The sequence below is a fragment of the Rhinolophus ferrumequinum genome, chromosome 22 (assembly GCF_004115265.2).
Source record: "Rhinolophus ferrumequinum isolate MPI-CBG mRhiFer1 chromosome 22, mRhiFer1_v1.p, whole genome shotgun sequence".
Classification (NCBI taxonomy): Eukaryota; Metazoa; Chordata; class Mammalia; order Chiroptera; family Rhinolophidae; genus Rhinolophus; species Rhinolophus ferrumequinum.
In genome coordinates, this window is record NC_046305.1 from 17,091,647 (window position 1) to 17,111,012 (window position 19,366).

A 19,366-nucleotide genomic window follows, 5' to 3' on the forward strand; every position below is an offset into this window, starting at 1 on the left:
GTGAGCCTTATCATTACAGATTTAACAAGAAATCTCATCACAAAGGGGAGCTTAAAATTCAAATATTAGCCCTCCTCAAAAGAAATAATTTAAAAATATCAATAAATGGCTTCAACAATTAGAAAACTAAGAACATACCTTGGTTGGATGCCATCCAGAACTACTGTGAATTTCCAAGTCTGCAAATTTATTAACTAGGCCTATACATGAGCTTTACTGTATGAACAGTAAAGTTTTTTCTTTTGCTAGTAGTATCCACAAAGGAAGGATATTTCTTTATAGGCTATGTTATAAACCTGAAGAAATACTTCATTATCAGTCTATTTATTTACCTTTACCAGTTCTCTGCGAGGACTGAGAAGCAAGCTGGACCTCCATGTTACTAAGGTGCTGTTTCAATGTAGTAATTTCCTTTTGGGCATTTTTTAATAGCTCTTTTGTATTAAGATGAAGATTTGTCTCAGTATCCAGCTGTCTCTTCGTATCTAAAAGTTGAACCTGTAAGAAAAAAATACATTAACCCTACAAACGCTATTTTTAGGTTCTTAAATAATTACAAGTTTAAGATATCTTTTTATATAACTTTAAAACTCTGGCCAACATAAAGTAACGTCAACCAGATTTACCTTCGCATCTGAAACCAAAACACAACCCTCCCTAAACAAACAGACATGGATACAACACCTGAAACCATTTTACAATTGTGGGTTGATAGGAAATAAGGAGGTGAGCCCTACAATTTCTCTAGCTTACTGATTTAAGCGCGTACAGGTTATGGGGGAGCATTTGAGATCTGGCTTCCTGGCAACTGTCATCAGTTTTGGCATAAAACTGAGCTTCACTATATGACTAGTAAAGTTTTCTGTTTTGTTCTTCTTTTGCTGGTGATAGGGTAGGTAGAAAGGTAGAAATGAGCAAGAAAAGGAACCCGCCCTGTCAGGAGGCCCCTTGCAGCTTCTCCTACTTAGGTCACAGATACCCTGCTCTGCAGGATATCATAAACAAAGGTGGCCACAAAACAATTAGCTCAGCAGGATACAGTATATCCTTAAAGCAAGAAGAAAAAATGCCAGTGAGGGATGGGAAAACATCCTACTTATTAGAATATACATCCTGCTTCTCAGGGCCACTGTAGGGGGCTCAGACAACCTTGGGAGCAAGAAGGGAGTAGGAGGCATGCCAGCTGGGAGAACGAGATACTAGAGAGGGAGAGGGGGAGACAATTCTACCCACAGAGATAAAAACCCTCACACAACATGAGGAGAGGCAGCTTCCCTCTCTTGGGTCAGCCTGCTCCATGTCTCAGTGTACTCGCTTTAACTAATAAACTTCTTGCTGTCCTATGCTGCACAAACTCTGTCCCTTGATGGAATTCTTTCTTTCGAGACAAAAAGCTGAGGTACAACGTCCTTCCCAGTAACATTAGCATCCACAAAGAAAAGATATTAGGTTGGTGCAAAAGCAATTGCGGTTTTTGCAATTGTTTTTAACCTTTTAAACCACAATTACTTTTGTACCAACCTAATATTTATTTATAGCACATGTTACAAACGTAAAGAAATACTTTATCAGTTTAATTATTTATTTATCTTTACCAGTTAGCTGGTAAAGATAAATAAGCTCAAATTTATAATAAATAATAAGCTCAAATTTATAAAACATCTATCAGAGAGAAGAGAGCTGCACAGATAAGAGTACCCTGGAGATTTGCAGAGGATTCCTCTTTAATAATCAGCAAACCAGTGATCAGTGCATGCAGATGAAATTACCCTAGACAGGGTCAAGAATCACCCAGAGACGGGAGTGAAGCGTGCCTGGCACTCAGAGTCAAGAATAATGCCTGTTCCTAGTAGCCAGACTGAAACACTCTTAAGCCAATGGCTACTGGGACCAGACTGAGGAAGGTCTTGCCTCAGTAATGGGGAATAATTAGTTGTAGGCTGAGTACTGCTTTGGCCGTGTCTAATAAATCATAAAAAGCAACAACGCTCAAGAGAGTCAAACTATTTTCAATTAACTTTACTGCATCACAGAACAAAGCTCACAATTTATAGGAATACAAAACTATCCAGTACTCAACAGGATAAAACTCACAATGTAGCACTCAATAAAAATTACTAGGTATACAAAGAGGCAAGACAAACTTAAAGAGTTTGTAAGAAGTCTCTTCAAAACCATGCTTCAACATGAGATGGTAGTGTGTTCATACACCAGCTTAATTTTCGAACAAATCTACAGAAATTCAGAACACTGAGAGACTCACATCTAGATTTCTAGTAAGCGTATGCCTTTGTTCCACCTCATTTTCCAACTTCTTTTTTAGATGAGATATCTCATTTTCCAGTTTTTCTATCTGGCTACTAAGCCTTTGTTTGGTTTCCGTTTCAGATCGCTCTAGTATTCCCTAAGATAAAGAAAAGATGTTTGATTATGCTTAAGAAAAAGTTTTAAAAAAATAAAATACAAAAATTAAAGGCTAGAGGGCATTACAGGTTTACATAAAGAAATTCTACATAAAGAAGTTAAGATTTGTAACATTTACCAAGTGACTTATTTTGACATTCTACATATTAAAACATCTATTTAACAGGAAAAGAAACATTACAATAGTACCAAAATTTAATCTTGTAAACAATTAAACTACACAAGACTATAAATACATATCTGAAGATTAAAACTGCCAATTTCACCAATTCAATCAGGTCTCTTTCAAATGTTTTATTTAGAATAGTGGCATGTCTTAAACCTCAAAATTCAATGATCATCACAGATATGATAAAAATGACAGAAATTTTCTAATTAAGAGAATTTCTAATTAAAAAATATTTTTATGTGCCTTTTTATTTGGTTACCTGAATTGTTTGCAGATTAGTTAGCAGCAAGTTTTGCCCTCTTTGTTCAGCTAACAGAGACTCTCTTTGTTGAGAAAGACGAACTTCTGACAATTTAAGCATTTCCTTTTCCTTTTTCAAATTTTCTGCTCTTACCTGCAGGGCAAATACAATTGAAAGAAAAATGTTGGAAAACAAAGTGTCAAATGTAATAATACAATTATAAAATTAAAACAATCCTTCATGACTAAACATTTCTTATTGCTGCTAGAAAGCACATCTTTTCATTATATAAAAAAATATAACTTAGTTTCATTTGTTCAAATATGAAGCAAAAATTATTGGGAATACCAATAGATCAAAGAAAAAAAATCTTGCAATTACCACAAATACATATGATTTCTTTGCTGTAACAAATCAGACTTTACAACAACAACAAAAAACTACGTACAGTTGACCCTTGAACAACACGGGTTTGAAATGCATGGATTTATTTATCCTGGATCCACTTACATACACATTCGTAAATTAAGTGGACCTGTGCAGTTCAAACCCATGTTGTACAAGAGTCAACTCTACTGGAAACCATGTAGTAAAGACCTGTAATACACAAACCTCTCAAATATCTGTTATACCAACTAGTAAAATCAAAGTAATAACTAAAAAACAAATGTCAAACGAAACTTGTAATGCAAGTTAGAGGAAAGAAATTGGTCTCACTTCTGCAACAGCTAGCTTTTCATTTGCTCCTCTCAAATCTTGCGTCATTGTATTGATGATCTGTTCTTGCTTTTGAGTTGTTGCAGTGAGTTTCTGATTTCTCTCATGTAGGGAGGTTATTTCTCGGCGATATCCTTCAACGTTATCTTGCAACATTTCATAACTTACATGAAAGCAAAATAATTCTATAAGCAACTGAAAGACTATATCCAAATTAGTTCCTTAAGGAATTTCACAATAGCATAATTTTAAATGATTACGACTATGAAAAGTAGCTTTTTATAATAAAGTAACACCTTCATACTTTTTTCTAAACTCCCAAGTTGGCAGTTAAATTCAAATTCTAAACAAGCACAGCATTTCATGTTGAATTTTTTAATCTTAATCATTTACAAGAATTTCAATCATATTCAAAATAATGCCAATACAATGTTCATACACCAGACACCCACCATAACATAGTATGCAATTTAAGATATTTACACATGATTAGTGCTAGATTTTTGCTAGTTCTTTTTTCTGCTATAACTCTTCATCTTATTTTCTTATGTGCTTGAAAGCTTAGAAAATGGCCGGTTAGAGCTATCAACATAAGGGAAAAAAGATGCTTTATATATGGGGTATCAAACTTGGAATGTATAGAAATAACTTCCTGTCATATTCTTATGAAAACATAGTTTTAGCATGTGGCACAGCTATACCTCATTTTACTGAGCTTCACAGTTACTGAATTTTTCATGAACATCAAGGCAAGACCTTTCACCAGCAAAAAGATTATGACTCAGTGAAGGCTCAGATGATGGTTAGCATATTTAGCAATGAAGTATTTTTAATTAAGGTATGTACATTTTTTAGACATAATGTTATTGCACACTTAATACACTACAGTAAAGTGTAAGCATACACACTGGGAAACCAAAAAATTCATGTGACTTGCTTTATTGCAATATTTGTTATATCGCAGTGGTCTGGAACTGAACTAGCAATATCTCTGAGGTATGCCTGCATTCATACAAATAAATTTTGCCTTAACTAAGCTAACAAGTATTTAATGGGTCTAATAATAACTATGGAATGCAATTAACTATTATTCCTTTATAAGGGATCAAGAAAGTGAATTTATGCAAAATTATCTACTACTTACTTCTCTTCTATCTAGAAAAGGCTGAATGAAATTTGCTTACGTTCCGCTCATCCTCTGGTGCATTTATAAAATAATTAAGTCTTACAGAAACAATAGGTCTTTCAATCTCAGGAAGGAAAACTAGCAATATTCCTTATATGAACTTCAACTGTAAATAAGTACCTGGACCCCATAGCAATGCCCAGGAAAATCATTAATCAATATTAAAAATAACCCCCATAGCTTCTCATCTGAATTATGGCCTACAAAAAAGTAACACTGTTGCAATTTAACCCTTGAATTTAGTTCATTTGAATACTGAATTATACCATTTTGACTTCAATAATTTTTGAACAAAGAAAAATTTACCGTTTAGAAGCAAAATCTAGCTGGGTAGAAATTTTAGTGTTTTGTGATCGCAGATCTGTGACTTGATCCTGAAATTTCTCAAGCTGCTCATTTTGTATTTTTTCACTATCCGTCTTTTCTTTTTTATAGTTTTCAAAAATTTCCTGCAACTAAATATTAGATAAATTATTAGAAGATGACACTGTGTTCTCTTAAAACCTAACCCAACATAAAGGGTAAAGGTGTGATCTTTACCTGTTTAAGGGCAGCCTTGGCTTCGATTACCTCTGCTGACTCAATTATAGGTACTGGAGTAGGAGTGGAAACAGTCTGTGATGTACTTGAACGTTTTGGAGTTGACACAAGAGAAATATCGTCTAAGCTTGAAGCTTCAAAAACATAAAAAGAATGCTATAACATTCTTTTGCAAATACATCATCACCATAATTAACAAGCTAGATTTATTTAAATAAAATCGTAAGATTATAGAAATTAGGAAACATTACTAAATAACCTATTGATTTTTGCTATCGGATTACATGTAGTTGCAGATTAAATGGTAAAAGAAAATATAATCAAAATAAGTATTCATTGATTCTAGGATGCACACTTTTCAACAATGGTCAGCATTTCTTCTTTTTTAATAATACCTGAAATAATGGTGTGTTTTAGGATTTATAATCTGTTATTATCAATCATATATGAAGTCAAATTTGTAACTGTCATTGGAGTGAATACTGCTTATGTTGCAAAGTCCATTCACCAATATACATTTCAGAAAATTTTCCAAAAATACTTGGACACTTTTAAGATAACATATAAAAACCAACCTTGTAAAGGAATGACAACTCCTGTTGTTTGTGACAACAAAATACGGTACATATCACGCTGACGAACTATGGAATCAACAAGCTGCTTCTGATGTTGTCGTGCCTCACGGAGTTGTTCCAGTTCAGTGAGGGCGCTCTCAAGTTTGAGCTGAAGCTCACTGATCCTGTGGGAAAAACCATCAGTCTATTTCACAGGACTGAGATTAAGAGGCGGTTATAATTTTTACTGTAAAATGAGTAAGTCTTTTATCATTTACCATTAAGCATGTTTTCATCTCTCTTATCCTTTCTTTTGTCTGCTGACATTTTAAGAACCACTTGTAAAACCACCACCATATAGGACTCAGGCACTCACCACTGTCATTGGAAATATTTTTTGAAAAAATTAAACCAACCCCACCCAGTCCAAACTCCTGTCTTCTCACATTCACAGCCATTCCTCCTCTAGCACTGAACACATTTTTTGAAAAAATTCTTTACTCTGCTTGAGTAATTAATTCCTCATATCTCCTCCATGAAGTCAGGCCTATTCCCTAAAGTCTAGGCTAGGTCCTCCACCTCTATGCTCCTACCTCTAGGCTTTATCTATTATAGCACTAATCACACTGAATTAAAATTACCTACTTACTTATCCATCTTATTATCAAGCTCATCCACAAATTGAGGTCCCTGAGAGTAGAATTTTTCTTTTTTTTCTTTTTTTTTTTTTTTGGTATCGCTGTTCAGTATTTATTTTCTCTTCTAAATCACTATATTCCCAGTATATTCCTATTAGGGTGTACATAAGACGTTTTCAATAAATGTTTGAAGAAACCAATGTAGTCAACAGCTTACTTAGATGAAGTTGTTTCTTGTTCTTCTCGTTCTCTGGTTTCCCCAAGTTCCCTAAGAGCCACTAAAAGACGTTGATTTTGCTGTTGAAGCTCTTCAATATTTCTGTAAGATACTAGATGCTGGGATATCACTTCAGATGAACTGCTTATATCAGCAGAGCTTACTTCCTCATCACGAATTACATGGTTACCCCTGGCTTCTTCAAGTTCCATCAAAAGCACTCTAATCTAAAAACAAAGTTTTAATATGTTATCAAATAGTATTGGTTTTGATTCAGGAAATGTTTAGAAGAAAATGAAATTTTTGAAATGAAAATACTACTTTATAAACAACATCAACTTCTATTATCTTAAAAAAATATCAGGCATATCATTTTAGGTATTAAAACCTAAATAAAATTTTAATGGAAAAAACTATTTTTCATTTTCATAAAAGTGTGTAATGAAATCTGTTATGTTTAAAAGCAGCCAATTATAATTCCAAAAGCATGGCTCAATTTTTGTAAAACGGCCAATTATAAAACACACAGAAATAGATACTCATTGTGTGTACATGTGTATGCTTTCATGTGTTCCTTATGTATGTATTGTATGATGGGGCAAGACAGCATGGAAAATAGACATTAATTCCATTCATGTGAAATTTTTATGTATTGTGTGTAGATCCACAAACAAAAATTCGGATAAAATAAACAAAAACAGGTCTAAATTTCCTGACTAATTCAATCAAAAAGTGGCAGGTAATGCATATGGCATGGAGTTATAGCAGTAAAAACAAAGAATTCTTACATATGTTTCTATATGCTCACATTTGTACATATAAGGAGAATGACGTGAAAGAACATACTCTGGGACTTGGCAGGGAGAAGAATTTTTATTTATCTTTGAATTATTTCATTTATTTCAACCAGAACCTATAATTTGAAAATTTATGGAACACTCAAAGAAAAAAGAAGAAAAAGGGAGGGAGCTATGAAGAAACAATGATTAGGATGCAATTCTGCTAGAGTAGTATTCCTAATTGATGAGAATTTCACACGTCTGGTAGTTCTCTTAGATACCTGCAGATTCAAACATTACTGGGCCATCAATTTAGGAAAAAGTAGGAAAAGAAACAAAAATTTCTAACCTGTTGTGAAAGATCTTTTATCTGTATTTCCATTCGCTGATTGTCTCTTTCAAGTACAGACGAATGTTTGTTGGCTTTATCAGTGGCCTCCTGCAAACGCTGAATCTCCTTTAAAATGCAAATTCAAGTGAAAATGCTGTTTCCTTCTAAGATCTATACAAATGAAGAAGTCACACGACTAACAAAAACATACAGTGCTCAATTACCATAGTAATCAACTTATAAACTAAAAACATTCTACATAATACAGTAGCCCCAAAGAGGAATTTCTTTACAAATATTTCTTTACATGTATTTCTTACTATCTCAAAGATTGGTCATTATAATGCTCATCACTGTATTATCAAATGCTTTTGACAAAAAACATATGACAAAACACAAAATCTCAAAAGTTTTGTTATTAAGACAAAAACAAAGGACTCCATTATAATGATAATCATTATATGGTTATCTGGAAATAAACATCCAATCAGTAAAAAATTTTGGGTAAATTACACAAGATTTGATGTTATAAAAAACACATTAGGAATTAATTCTAAAGAAGCAGTAGCCAATATAACAAAGCTATTAAAAAAATATGACAGGGGCCGGCCCTGTGGCTCAAGCAGTTAGAGCTCTATGCTCCTGACTCCGAAGGCTGCTGGTTCGATTCCCACAGGGGCCAGTGGGCTCTCAACCACAAGGTTGCCAGTTCAATTCCTCAACTCTTGCAAGGGATGGTGAGCTGCGCTCCCTGCAACTAGCAAAGGCAACTGGACCTGGAGCTGAGCTGCGCCCTCCACAACTAAGACTGAAAGGACAACAACTTGAAACTGAATGGCACCCTCCAGAACTAAGTTTGAAAGGACAACTTGACTCGGAAAAAAAAACAAACATCCTGGAAGTATACACTGTTCCCCAATAAAGTTCTGTTCCCTCCCCCAATAATAATAAAAAAGAAATCTAAAAAAAAAAAGAAATAAAATTAAATCTGGTTTATATGACAGCACATGCAGTGCTTTGCAAAGTTTTCCATCACAGTATCATTAGGGATTTAGAGCCACAGTTTTAAGGAGTCTGATTAAGCACAAAATATCTTTGAAATCATATGTTTTCTCTCATTCAAATTTTGCTTCTTAATGTGCTGTTTTCACATAAAAATGTTGTAAATACCATTCAAGTGAAAGATGTCTCATATTTATCCTGGTGTTTCATGTATCTCTGAGTACACTGCCCTAAAGGTAATCATAAACCAATTTCAGTAGGAACAAGTATATGACATAACGAAGCTGGTGAATATTCATGAACAATGGCAATGATACAAATCTATTGTGTTCAAAATGGGATTAAGATGCCAAGGAAGTTATTTGGTTATAAAACCTTGAAAAACTAACAAATGAGCATCACAGAACCTAGACTAAAGGACACGTAATGTATATTGTGAACAGAAGATTCAGTTATAAAAAAAGATACAGAAATTATCTTTAAATCCTTTGGCAGTTATGGAAGAAACTAGTAAGGGATTTTTATTACTGTACCTGTGCATTAGTGAAGAAGGAACAAAGAGGTTTTCTCCATATTGAACAGCTGCTATTATCTGATTCTTATGCCCTAGTTCTACCTCACTATTCCCTTCAGACAATGAGCTCCCAGCAATATGCTCATTCTCAATGGTGAGAAACTCAAGAGGATCTAATTAGACCCAGGGGACCTCTTTTCAAACCACACTAGGGGAAGGGGTGTCAAAAAGCCAATATTCTGTCAGGGCAAGACTGCTAGGTATTATCTGACTCAGGAAGACACAATTATATATAATATACCTTGACTTAAACTGACATCTAAATTGTATCAGCAACAGCAATAAAAGTTTAAATTAAGGACACAATTTATTTATACAACCTTGAAAGGTAAAAGATATTTATGAACCTCCTCGGTATTTCAAACATGCAAAGAACAGTAACAAAATAACATTTATAAAGATTTGCCAAATTGTTAAATAGTATGAAAAAGTTCCTCCCTGTGATCAAAAAATATTAGCATTTTTTAAGAGAATGTCAGAACTGCATGACAAAGACCATGCTAAATTTAGGAGAGTTCTATTATAGAGATTGCTGTTTTAATTTGAAGAGTGGCTACTTATCATCTGTTACAGAACCCTACAGAACACATCCCAAATGTCTTAAAAAATGTAAAGGCTCTCACAATTTTAGCAAAATAAAGGTAGAATATTTTGTGATTATAGGTGTTTCGTAATACAGTAAAAAACTTTAAAATGTTTAATTACTGTATCACTGAAGAAAGCATATTTAGCCTTTTCTGACTTCAATACTTTAATTCTAAGAAAACACTACGTAGTAAATAATTTCTCATACGTATTTTCTCCACAGCTAAGTTAGGAATGGAACCAACCTTCATAGCTTGTTCAAGCTTAACAGATAAACTTGCCACAGCTTTCTGTGCACGTTCATACTCCTCCCTCTGGCGTTTCAAAATTGGTGCTTTGGCTTCAACTTCTTTCACTATTTCATCTAAGTACTTATTAATTCTTTTGTTTTCTAGTTTCTCCAAAAGCAACTGATCCTGAGTTTCCACATAAGCATTATACAGCTGAAAGCAGAAGAGGAATAATTTTAAATCTAGGTATAACGACAGTAGTATATAGTCCATCTTCATAATAAACATTCATTAGCACTTAAATAAGACAGAAATATTTACTATCTGTTACGTATAACCAGGAACCAATAAAGCCTTTCCAAAAATGACACATTAATCATCAGATGATTTTAAGAATAATTTTTCTAGGGATTAAGTTTCAGAGAGATGTGAACACTTTTGCTGGGGGAAAATAACAATATTTAATACCACTCTTACCTCAGTTAACTTCATGCCAGGTTTCACTATCTTAGCTACGGCTGCGGCAGTAGGAGACATGGCTGCAAGCTCTTCTTCAGATAATATGGCTCCTGTGCCAACATATAGATATCTGGTATATTTTCATAAAATTTCAAATGAAAGCCACTAATATATTTTTCAAATAAAAAGTGACACCTACTGTACATTACGTATAAATTCCTATGAAGGTTTTTAAAATATGACATCAAAGAGTCATATAACACAACCCAATTCTAAAAATCATGAAGTAATTACAGTTCTGGAAACTGACACACAATTACGTGTGATCAAATCCGACAATGCAGTAAAGATACATAAAGAACTAATTTTAAAGTAAAAATAAGTTCTAATGCTGTAACTTGATGGAGTTTCCTACATCACAACACGTCAGAGAAATAGTATGAGTAATAAGAGAACTATGTAGAAAAATTCTAGTATTACAAGCCACTTAATAAGCATCTACTAACCCATACCTTTACGTTTTGTGGCAGAAAGCAGGTCATTTGCATTCTCTAATTCCTTCTCCAGTTTCCCTATCTTATCAAGCATTTCTTTTTCCATTTGTTCTTTCGATTCTTCCACCTCTAGAAGATGATCTTGTATTGCTTTATTTGCTACAAACATTTTTAAAGACAGAAAGTCCAAATATGTAAGTAAAATCTTGGAGTTTATAAAATGTAACAGAATAGTCATTTTTCCCTTCAGCAGACAATATTAAATTCTAGAGAGACTGTCGTTGACTTACTACCTACTGAAATTATAATTCCTGAAATGTCCTGGTCTGGTCAATCTATTTCTACTTTTGGCGTCTCCTATCCATGGGAAAAATAAGGAAACTCAAACTGTAAAAAAGTACCTCTAAGTATCTCTTTGGTTTTAATCTGATCTTTAGTCTAGAACATAGAACATGACTGAAAAAGATCATACATAAATAACTTACATTTCAAAAAAAGTAAGACTATAAGAAAAATCAAAGACTTTAAAATACAGTATTTATAACTTTAAAAGTGAGGCTTATGTATGGATTAAGAGAGTACCCAAACTATAAACCCTTATATACTTATCAAAGTAAATGTTTTAAAAATGGAAGAAAAATTTGCTATTAGAAATCAGAATATACATAAGGTTATTAGTTGAAAGATACAGAAAAACAATAGCTATCTATATTTTCAAATGTAGTATTTGCTGAAAAGATAATTTAAAATTTCTTAATCCAAGGATCTTTCTTCTATACCAAAGTTTGTCCCTAATAAAGTTAATCTGACTTCCAAATCCAACCTTCTACGCAAAAGTAAAGAAAAAAGTACCTTCTATCTAAAAACAAAAGTCTTCCCATATTTGAAAAGTTACCTTCTCCAGCTTCTTTCAAAAGTTTGTGTAGTTCGTCCACTGCTCGGGTCAGTTCATTGCTCTTTGCCTCTGAGTCATCAGCAGCACTCTAAAATTTAATCTTAAAGTTATCCAATATCCAATAATGTAACATTGGGAAATGAAAATGTGTGGCAGGGTACCTACCTTGTATAGGTTAGACAGTTTTATGTGAGCATTTAATTCATTGTGGAATTTCTCTTCCATACTGGCCTGCTGCTCCTTTGCCTGAAAAAAACAAAACAAAACAAAAAAACCCAATTACAGCTATCTCGTTTGAACTGAATTTATAAAGCTTATCGAACGCCAAGATAAAAAAATTTATATTTTATCCAGTTTTATATAGTAAAGAGATACAACTAAAACACTAAAAATTAGAATGAGTTTTTGTGATGAAGATGAACTACCTTAAAAATAGCAATTATATTTTTTATCTTAAAATAGAATACTTAAATATTAAAACTGACCATACTCAGTTTTACATATTACTTTGGTTATAGCGTGAAACTGTTACATCTGATTCTAGCTATTTTAGTCTAGCTACATCATAGAGTAATGTCCTACCTACTTCATGGTGCCAGGACCAGTTCAAAACATGAAATAATTTTACAAAATAATAACTTCATAAGTGCTTCAATACTTTTGTAAGAGATATTTTACAGTGGTCACAATACCTCTTTCAGTTTGGTCAACAGATCCTCTACATGCTTTTGAAGATTCTCATTTGACGTTTTCAAGCCATTCATCTGTTCTTCCAGTCTAGAAACCTAGAAACAAACAGTAAGGTTAGGTAGGGGGAGAATGATGTATTAACTGAAATTAATTTGATATGAAGTTTAGCTGCCAAATAATAGCAAAATAATCCCCCACATCCAAAAAAAAGTGTTTTACAAGAAAATGTGTATATTTAAGAAAATGAAAAATAGCTCATGAAAAAACATTTTTGGCTTTAACTCACAAAAACTTACCACCACTTCTTAAACAAGTCTTAGGAAAGATTATCAGAAGACAATAGTAGTACCAAAATTCATCACAGAATATCTCAAATTCTTTATTTAAATGAAATTGGTTAATTTCCCAAGCCAAATGTTCATGAATTATGTCCTCCATATTTGACCCTTAATCTTTCAATGTATTTACTTTGATACACCATTGAATACATTTTTAATAAACTGGCCTACAAATAAGTTTATAACCAATACAAAGATACAATTTTATTAACGTACCTCCTCTTTCTTGTTTTCAAGGTTACATTTAAGCTCTAGAATCTCATTTCCTTTTTCTCTGCCAAGAGCCAGAAGTTCATCAGTTTTGGATTTCAACTCTGTATTCAGCCATGTATTCTGATTATGTAACAATTCCTTTTCTTGCTCCAAACGTTTTTCCCGATACTAAAAGAATCCAAAAAAATAACATTAATAGTGAAAGACAATATACAGTTATTCAAAAGATTTTGTCTGCATCTAAGAAACACAAGCAGAGTTTTATTTTACAACAGAAATAAATATCTGCAAGGATTCTTAACAGGAAACACAATCAGATAAGAATGACAAGAACTTAAATATCACATAAGCAAAGCAGTTCAATTAAAATTGTCTTGATGCTTCTTAATTCCCTGACGTTCAGAAAAAACAAACTACAGCTTTTAATTATTTTATAGATAACATTAAGTGAGTCTTAAGCAAAAACTGTGTTTGGTGCATTAAGAATTGTTACTTGCCTTAACAGAAACATCAGAAGCTTGAAGTTCATCCAGTTTTAACTGAAGATCGCCCTTTGTTGCATTGCTTTCTTTAAGTTTTTCATTTAGACGTTTAACATCCTCTAGAAAGGTCAGAGGCAAGTTTTAAAATGACTAATTATCGTTCAGAGGAACCAAACATCAAAAAACACACCTCTAGGAATATAAACATTTAATACAAAGTAAGTAGTTCTCAAGTCCTCTATTTTAATGTTTCTGCCATTATTAATTGCAAATTTAAATGAATAGATGACAAAGAAGCTACATTCCTATACCCAACCAATTTAATTTATACTGGTTATTTTACTTCAAATACAGTATCATCAGCGAAATATGCAAAATCAACAGTAATTTTCCTGATCTATAACCAAGAGTCTATTAAAATTTCACAAATAGCCATTTGTCAAATTAAAAAGTAATGATACATATAAAAAAAACTTCTACTCAAAACAGCCATAACATACATGCTTACTTTTCATATTCCTTATATCAAGGTTTTTATGAAAAAAAACTCATTTTACCTACTCACTAGCTGATGAACATTCTCAACACATACTTAGAAGTAACTTTTTCTTAGACTGGAAAAGTCTAGTTACCTAATTAAGTACTGCTGTATAATAACAAAAGCATTTGAAAATTTCTCCTTTAATAGAAATAAAAATTTTCAAAAATCTTATATAAAGTAACCAAAGGGAACTTGATACCATTAAGCTACTTAAGAGTCATGTTCACTTCAATACTCATATATGAACTGTATTACATACAATATTCTATGTTTACATATCTTATATTCCTGCCTCCTAACTCCTCCAGCCTGTTTTTAAATATGGGCTCTCCTTTTTAGTTCTTATGTTGAATGCTTATGGACAGATTAACCAGCAAGGGTGTATAAAATGAGGGAGTTTAGCTTCTATAAATGAACACTTAAATTGCTTTCAATATATTACAAATAACTTTATAGTAAGTATCTTTGTATGTAAACCTTGGTCCAAATTACTACTTCTTTGAGATGTTTTTTTTCATTTGTGTAACTTGTCTAGACACTTCTTTAAATCCTTGATATTGATCTAAGTATAAATGAGTAGGAGAAACTATAGCCTATTACTCTGAACTCTATCTGACATATGATAAAGAAACCTCAACAACAGAAACGGACTGTGGGTTAATTCCTAGCATTGTTAGAAGAGAAAGTAAAAGAGTGGAGTTCTTCATACCTGTTAAATATTCAAGTTCTTGAGATAGTCTCTCATTGGTTCTAATTAAGTCTCTTTTCTCAGCTTCTAATTCTTCCTTTGTCCTTGTAAACTGGCTCTGTCATATAAAGGAGTAAGCATAATACACTTAAATAAGAAAATCAAGTTGATCAATACAGGAACTTGAACATGAAATTGTCTCTTTAATTAACATCAGCTGCAGTTTAAAATGGTTGGTTTTCTTTCTCTTATAACTTATACATCAAAAAGCTTAAAAGTTACCCATACGTTCAACATTTCTGTTCACAATGTATTTTGGATTTCTAAAAATTATTTTTCCCAGGCTCACGATAAAACTTCCCATGCCACTTTGTATCACTTGGAAGTGTCCTCCTTAAACATGTCTTTGTAAGACATTTACTTTTAAATTTTTGCTGTCACTACATTTACACTTTGTTCTAATTATTTCTCAAGAAAGATCCCTAGCATGGAATTACTTAAAATTCCTAATAAACTTAGTCAAATTGCTTTCCAGCAAGACAATGGCAATTTATGTTTTTCTTTGAGTTATAAGTGGCAATCTCATGCCACCCATGCCAGAACTTAAGATTGTTCTTAAAAAAAATAATAAAGAGAAAGAAATGAATGTCAATGTGCGGAGGTGAAAAATAATTGTTATTATTGTTTCATCTGCATTTTTCTGATTACAAGTAGAGTAACATTTCACTTTGCTGTCAGCCATTTGTGTAGCTTCTCTCTCTCTTTTAAATTCCTTTGCCCATTTCCCTCTTCAATGATTTTTCTTATAATTGGAAAGTGGTCATGTATTAAGGATGTAAACAGTCATATTTTTATTGAAAAAACTTTTTAATAGCTTATTTGCATTTTAGGTCTTTTTATGTAGAGAACTTTAAATTTCCAGTGGACCAATTCTACTACTCTTTGCCATCGTAAGTATCTTTTATATATTAAGTATCTTTCAACCTCATATCAAATGCAAATTTTTAAAAAGCAATGGAAGGAATCTAAAGTTCTATCTGGTCAAAGAATCACTGGGTATGATCACTTTATTAAACAAATTGGTCCACAATTCTTATAATCAAATTCAATTTGTTATTCATATTACCGTGTTTCCCGAAAATAAGCGGGACCGTAAGTTCAAATGCATCTTTTGGAGCAAAAATTAATGTAAGACCCGATCTTATTTTAATATAAGACCAGGTCTAATATAAGACTGAGTTTTATGTAACGTAACATAATAATACCAGGTTTTACATAATGCAATATAAAACTGGGTATAATATAATACCAGATCTTACATTATTTTTGCTCCAAAAGACACTTCAGAGCTGATGGTCCGGCTAGGCCTTATATTCGGGGAAACACAGTAGTATTGTAAGGAAATGATTTCCCATGTTGATTCACTCATATCCCCAACTGTATCACAATACTTGAAATTATGCCTGGGCAATAATTAAGCATTAAATAGATACTAATTTCTAAGAGAAAGGAAAGATGGATGGCAGGTAGATAGGTGGGTAGATGGATAGATGGATCTATGAACATCTATCCTACTTATAGTTCTATGGCAGTTTACTTACAATGAGAATTAAAAAAAAAAACCCAAAACTTAAGAGCTTCAGAGCTAAAACCAAGTGTTTTTTTTTTATATCAAGTACCAATATATTCTAATGAGTAAAATTAAAAAAAAAAAACCCAAAACTTAAGAGCTTCAGAGCTAAAACCAAGTGTTTTTTTTTTATATCAAGTACCAATATATTCTAATGAGTAAAAGAAACGTCCAATCTATTAAAAAACATCAAGATGCAATGAAAAAAATTTATGTTTATATCCATGTTTTTCTTAGTAGCTTCTCCTAACGGAACATCTGTTTCATCTTCCCACTGACTAATTAATAAGTAAAATCAGAATAGAAAACTTCCTCAAGTATCATGCTTACAATTAGCTTTACTCATAGGAATAACATTTACCTGAATGGCAACATTACGATCCTGAGCAATTTCTAGTTCTTTGTTTTTCTCAGTTAGTGCCTTGAGTTGACTGTCTGGATAAAAGGAATTTTATGATCAATCACACATAAGCTTAAAACTTGCAATGACAATTTTTACCCAACTGCCACCCATACACATTTTAAAATTAAGAAACTGAGTCTCAGAAAGGGTGAGTTGTACATTGCATTCCAAACTCATAAATACATCCCAAATTTACTGTATTTCTAGATCAAAATTTTAAATATGCCACCCTTCTCCAAAATCATATTTGTGATCATTCCAGGCAACATTTATAGGAAAAAGTATATGCAATTATCAATTATCTTATTTTCCAATAAGATCTTCCAAATCAAACATAAAAAGGTGAATTATATTTACAAATAAAAAGTGAGTTAAAAAGTATAAAGAGAATAAATAACATTTAAACTACATGAAGTATATATACACGGTAGTCACAATAATGGATACTGTAATTATAATTCAGCTTATTTATCACTCTAAAGGGAGCCTTTAACGTGGAAGAAAAAGTATGCTTGACACTGAATTATCAATCCCACAATGTCTACTCATAATGGGCTATCTCCCCTTATAGTCTCTCTTCTAAACACATGCAGATAATTAGAACGCACTTTCTGAAGCTTTCTTCCATTAAAACTCATCTATATTACGTGCTACTAATTTATTGAGCAAATACATTATTACTACTTCCAGTCTTAAATTCTATTCAAACAATTGGCTTATTAAAGGAAAAAACCCTGCTAAACTTAGTCTAAATTTTCTATTTTGCTTTAATGTTATTTACTGCTTTCCAAACTTACAGATGCACAATGATAAACTAAAACAATACAAATGTAACTGTATACTGCTCCTTTTCCCAGTTCTCATACAAGCAACTATAATCACAGTGATTTTCCTGAAATTCTTTACATCACTACTCTACAGAACTCTTTATACCTCAAATAGATATTTAAATACTCCATAAGTATTTATGCCTTCATTACGTGTTTTCATACTATACCATATGCATGTCTTACATTTTAAAAATGAGGTGTGCCAAAATTAGCTGGAAAAAAGTTAGGACCCAAGCAAATAGTCAATGGGTATCAACATGGTTACAAAAGAAGGCTGAAGTTTTAACCCTTTTCCTTATTAGCTTCCTGAGTTCCCAATCAAATTAAAATCCAGCTGTATCTAATAGTATATTATTATGTCCCTATTCTATAAAGGTCATTCCTGACATTTGCTTTCTCCTACTGTAAACAAAGCTCACAATACACATCATCGTCCCCCAAAATATCAGGACCTTTAAAAGATTTTGTGTACCTTCTAGGACTTAATAATGTAAGAAAACTAATGAAGAAGAAAAACACCTACTCATCTTTCACAAGAACTAGGTTATAAACAGGAAATACCAAGATTCATAAATATAAAAATTACAACAAAGAGTTAAAACATAAACATAATGGAACTAACAGGTTTTAATTTTTCAATAACATAAAATTAAACTACTCTCTTTACCTTTTCAGTTGCGTAATGCTTTAGTCTTTTCAAAATGCTTTCAAACATATCATATTCGATCTGTATAGTTGTGTGGGTAGATGGACATGTGGTTCTAGCCATTTTATAAACAACCGTCAGACACTGTTATGATTTACATTAAGGCAAAAGAGCTTTTAATAGCACTCAAGAATTAGAACCCAGGCCTCCTGACTATTAAACCCTATGTTCTCACAAAGTCTGTACCACTGAATGAAAAATCAAATATCACCATAAATGAAGACAATGACACTTAATCAGTATTTTCATAGACAGTAAGTAAATGTTTTCAAAGCATACAAAGGAGTGTGAGTGTCTAAACATCTAAAAACTCCACAGAAATTGTAAAGATGTAATTAAATACTTACTGAGCTTCTCCAGCTCAAGCCGCAAGCTTTGGCACTCTCTGGTTTCATTCACAAGTCTCTCCTGACTGTGGGACAGCCTCTTCTCTATCTCAAAGTACTGTTGTTCTACAGAAGAGCAGAGAAAATTAAAACCAACTACACATGTACACAGTTTCAATATTGCTAATTATTTTTAATAAGCTTAACTTTAAAATTTAAGACACAGTAATGGAACTGCATTCCAAATACGGTAACTTGAGAAAAGGGAAATACGTCGAGCACTGAAAAGGTCTTTAATATTTCCAACTGACTTATATGTATATGACAAAAGAAAATAAGGCCGAAAGAGGCCTTTACAAATTACTCATCTATCACACAAGATTATGAACTTCTTCAAGGCAGGTAACATATCTTATTTATCTTAGTATTTTCCCCACACATCAGATTTCTTAGCATAAAGCAGCCAAAAAAATTTTATTAAATG

The 19,366-nt window shown here is 32.5% G+C and overlaps 1 protein-coding gene across 3 annotated transcripts in view; it reads right to left on the reverse strand.

Annotated features, from left to right (window-relative positions):
- The window catches only part of TPR (translocated promoter region, nuclear basket protein), a 60,060-nt gene that overhangs the window by 38,783 nt on the left and 1,911 nt on the right, over window positions 1-19,366 (reverse strand). For all 3 annotated transcript variants that reach the window (XM_033093672.1, XM_033093671.1, XM_033093670.1), the window contains exons 3-22: window positions 18,904-19,008; window positions 16,979-17,052; window positions 15,009-15,105; window positions 13,774-13,877; window positions 13,280-13,444; window positions 12,728-12,820; window positions 12,201-12,281; window positions 12,036-12,123; window positions 11,159-11,299; window positions 10,665-10,756; window positions 10,203-10,400; window positions 7,815-7,922; window positions 6,687-6,913; window positions 5,853-6,016; window positions 5,278-5,411; window positions 5,044-5,192; window positions 3,552-3,714; window positions 2,853-2,987; window positions 2,264-2,404; window positions 333-498 (exon numbers count right to left, since the gene is read on the reverse strand). In XM_033093672.1, coding sequence (XP_032949563.1) covers window positions 333-498; window positions 2,264-2,404; window positions 2,853-2,987; window positions 3,552-3,714; window positions 5,044-5,192; window positions 5,278-5,411; window positions 5,853-6,016; window positions 6,687-6,913; window positions 7,815-7,922; window positions 10,203-10,400; window positions 10,665-10,756; window positions 11,159-11,299; window positions 12,036-12,123; window positions 12,201-12,281; window positions 12,728-12,820; window positions 13,280-13,444; window positions 13,774-13,877; window positions 15,009-15,105; window positions 16,979-17,052; window positions 18,904-19,008 — 2,625 coding nt within the window. The remainder of the gene's footprint in view (window positions 1-332; window positions 499-2,263; window positions 2,405-2,852; window positions 2,988-3,551; window positions 3,715-5,043; window positions 5,193-5,277; window positions 5,412-5,852; window positions 6,017-6,686; window positions 6,914-7,814; window positions 7,923-10,202; window positions 10,401-10,664; window positions 10,757-11,158; window positions 11,300-12,035; window positions 12,124-12,200; window positions 12,282-12,727; window positions 12,821-13,279; window positions 13,445-13,773; window positions 13,878-15,008; window positions 15,106-16,978; window positions 17,053-18,903; window positions 19,009-19,366) is intronic.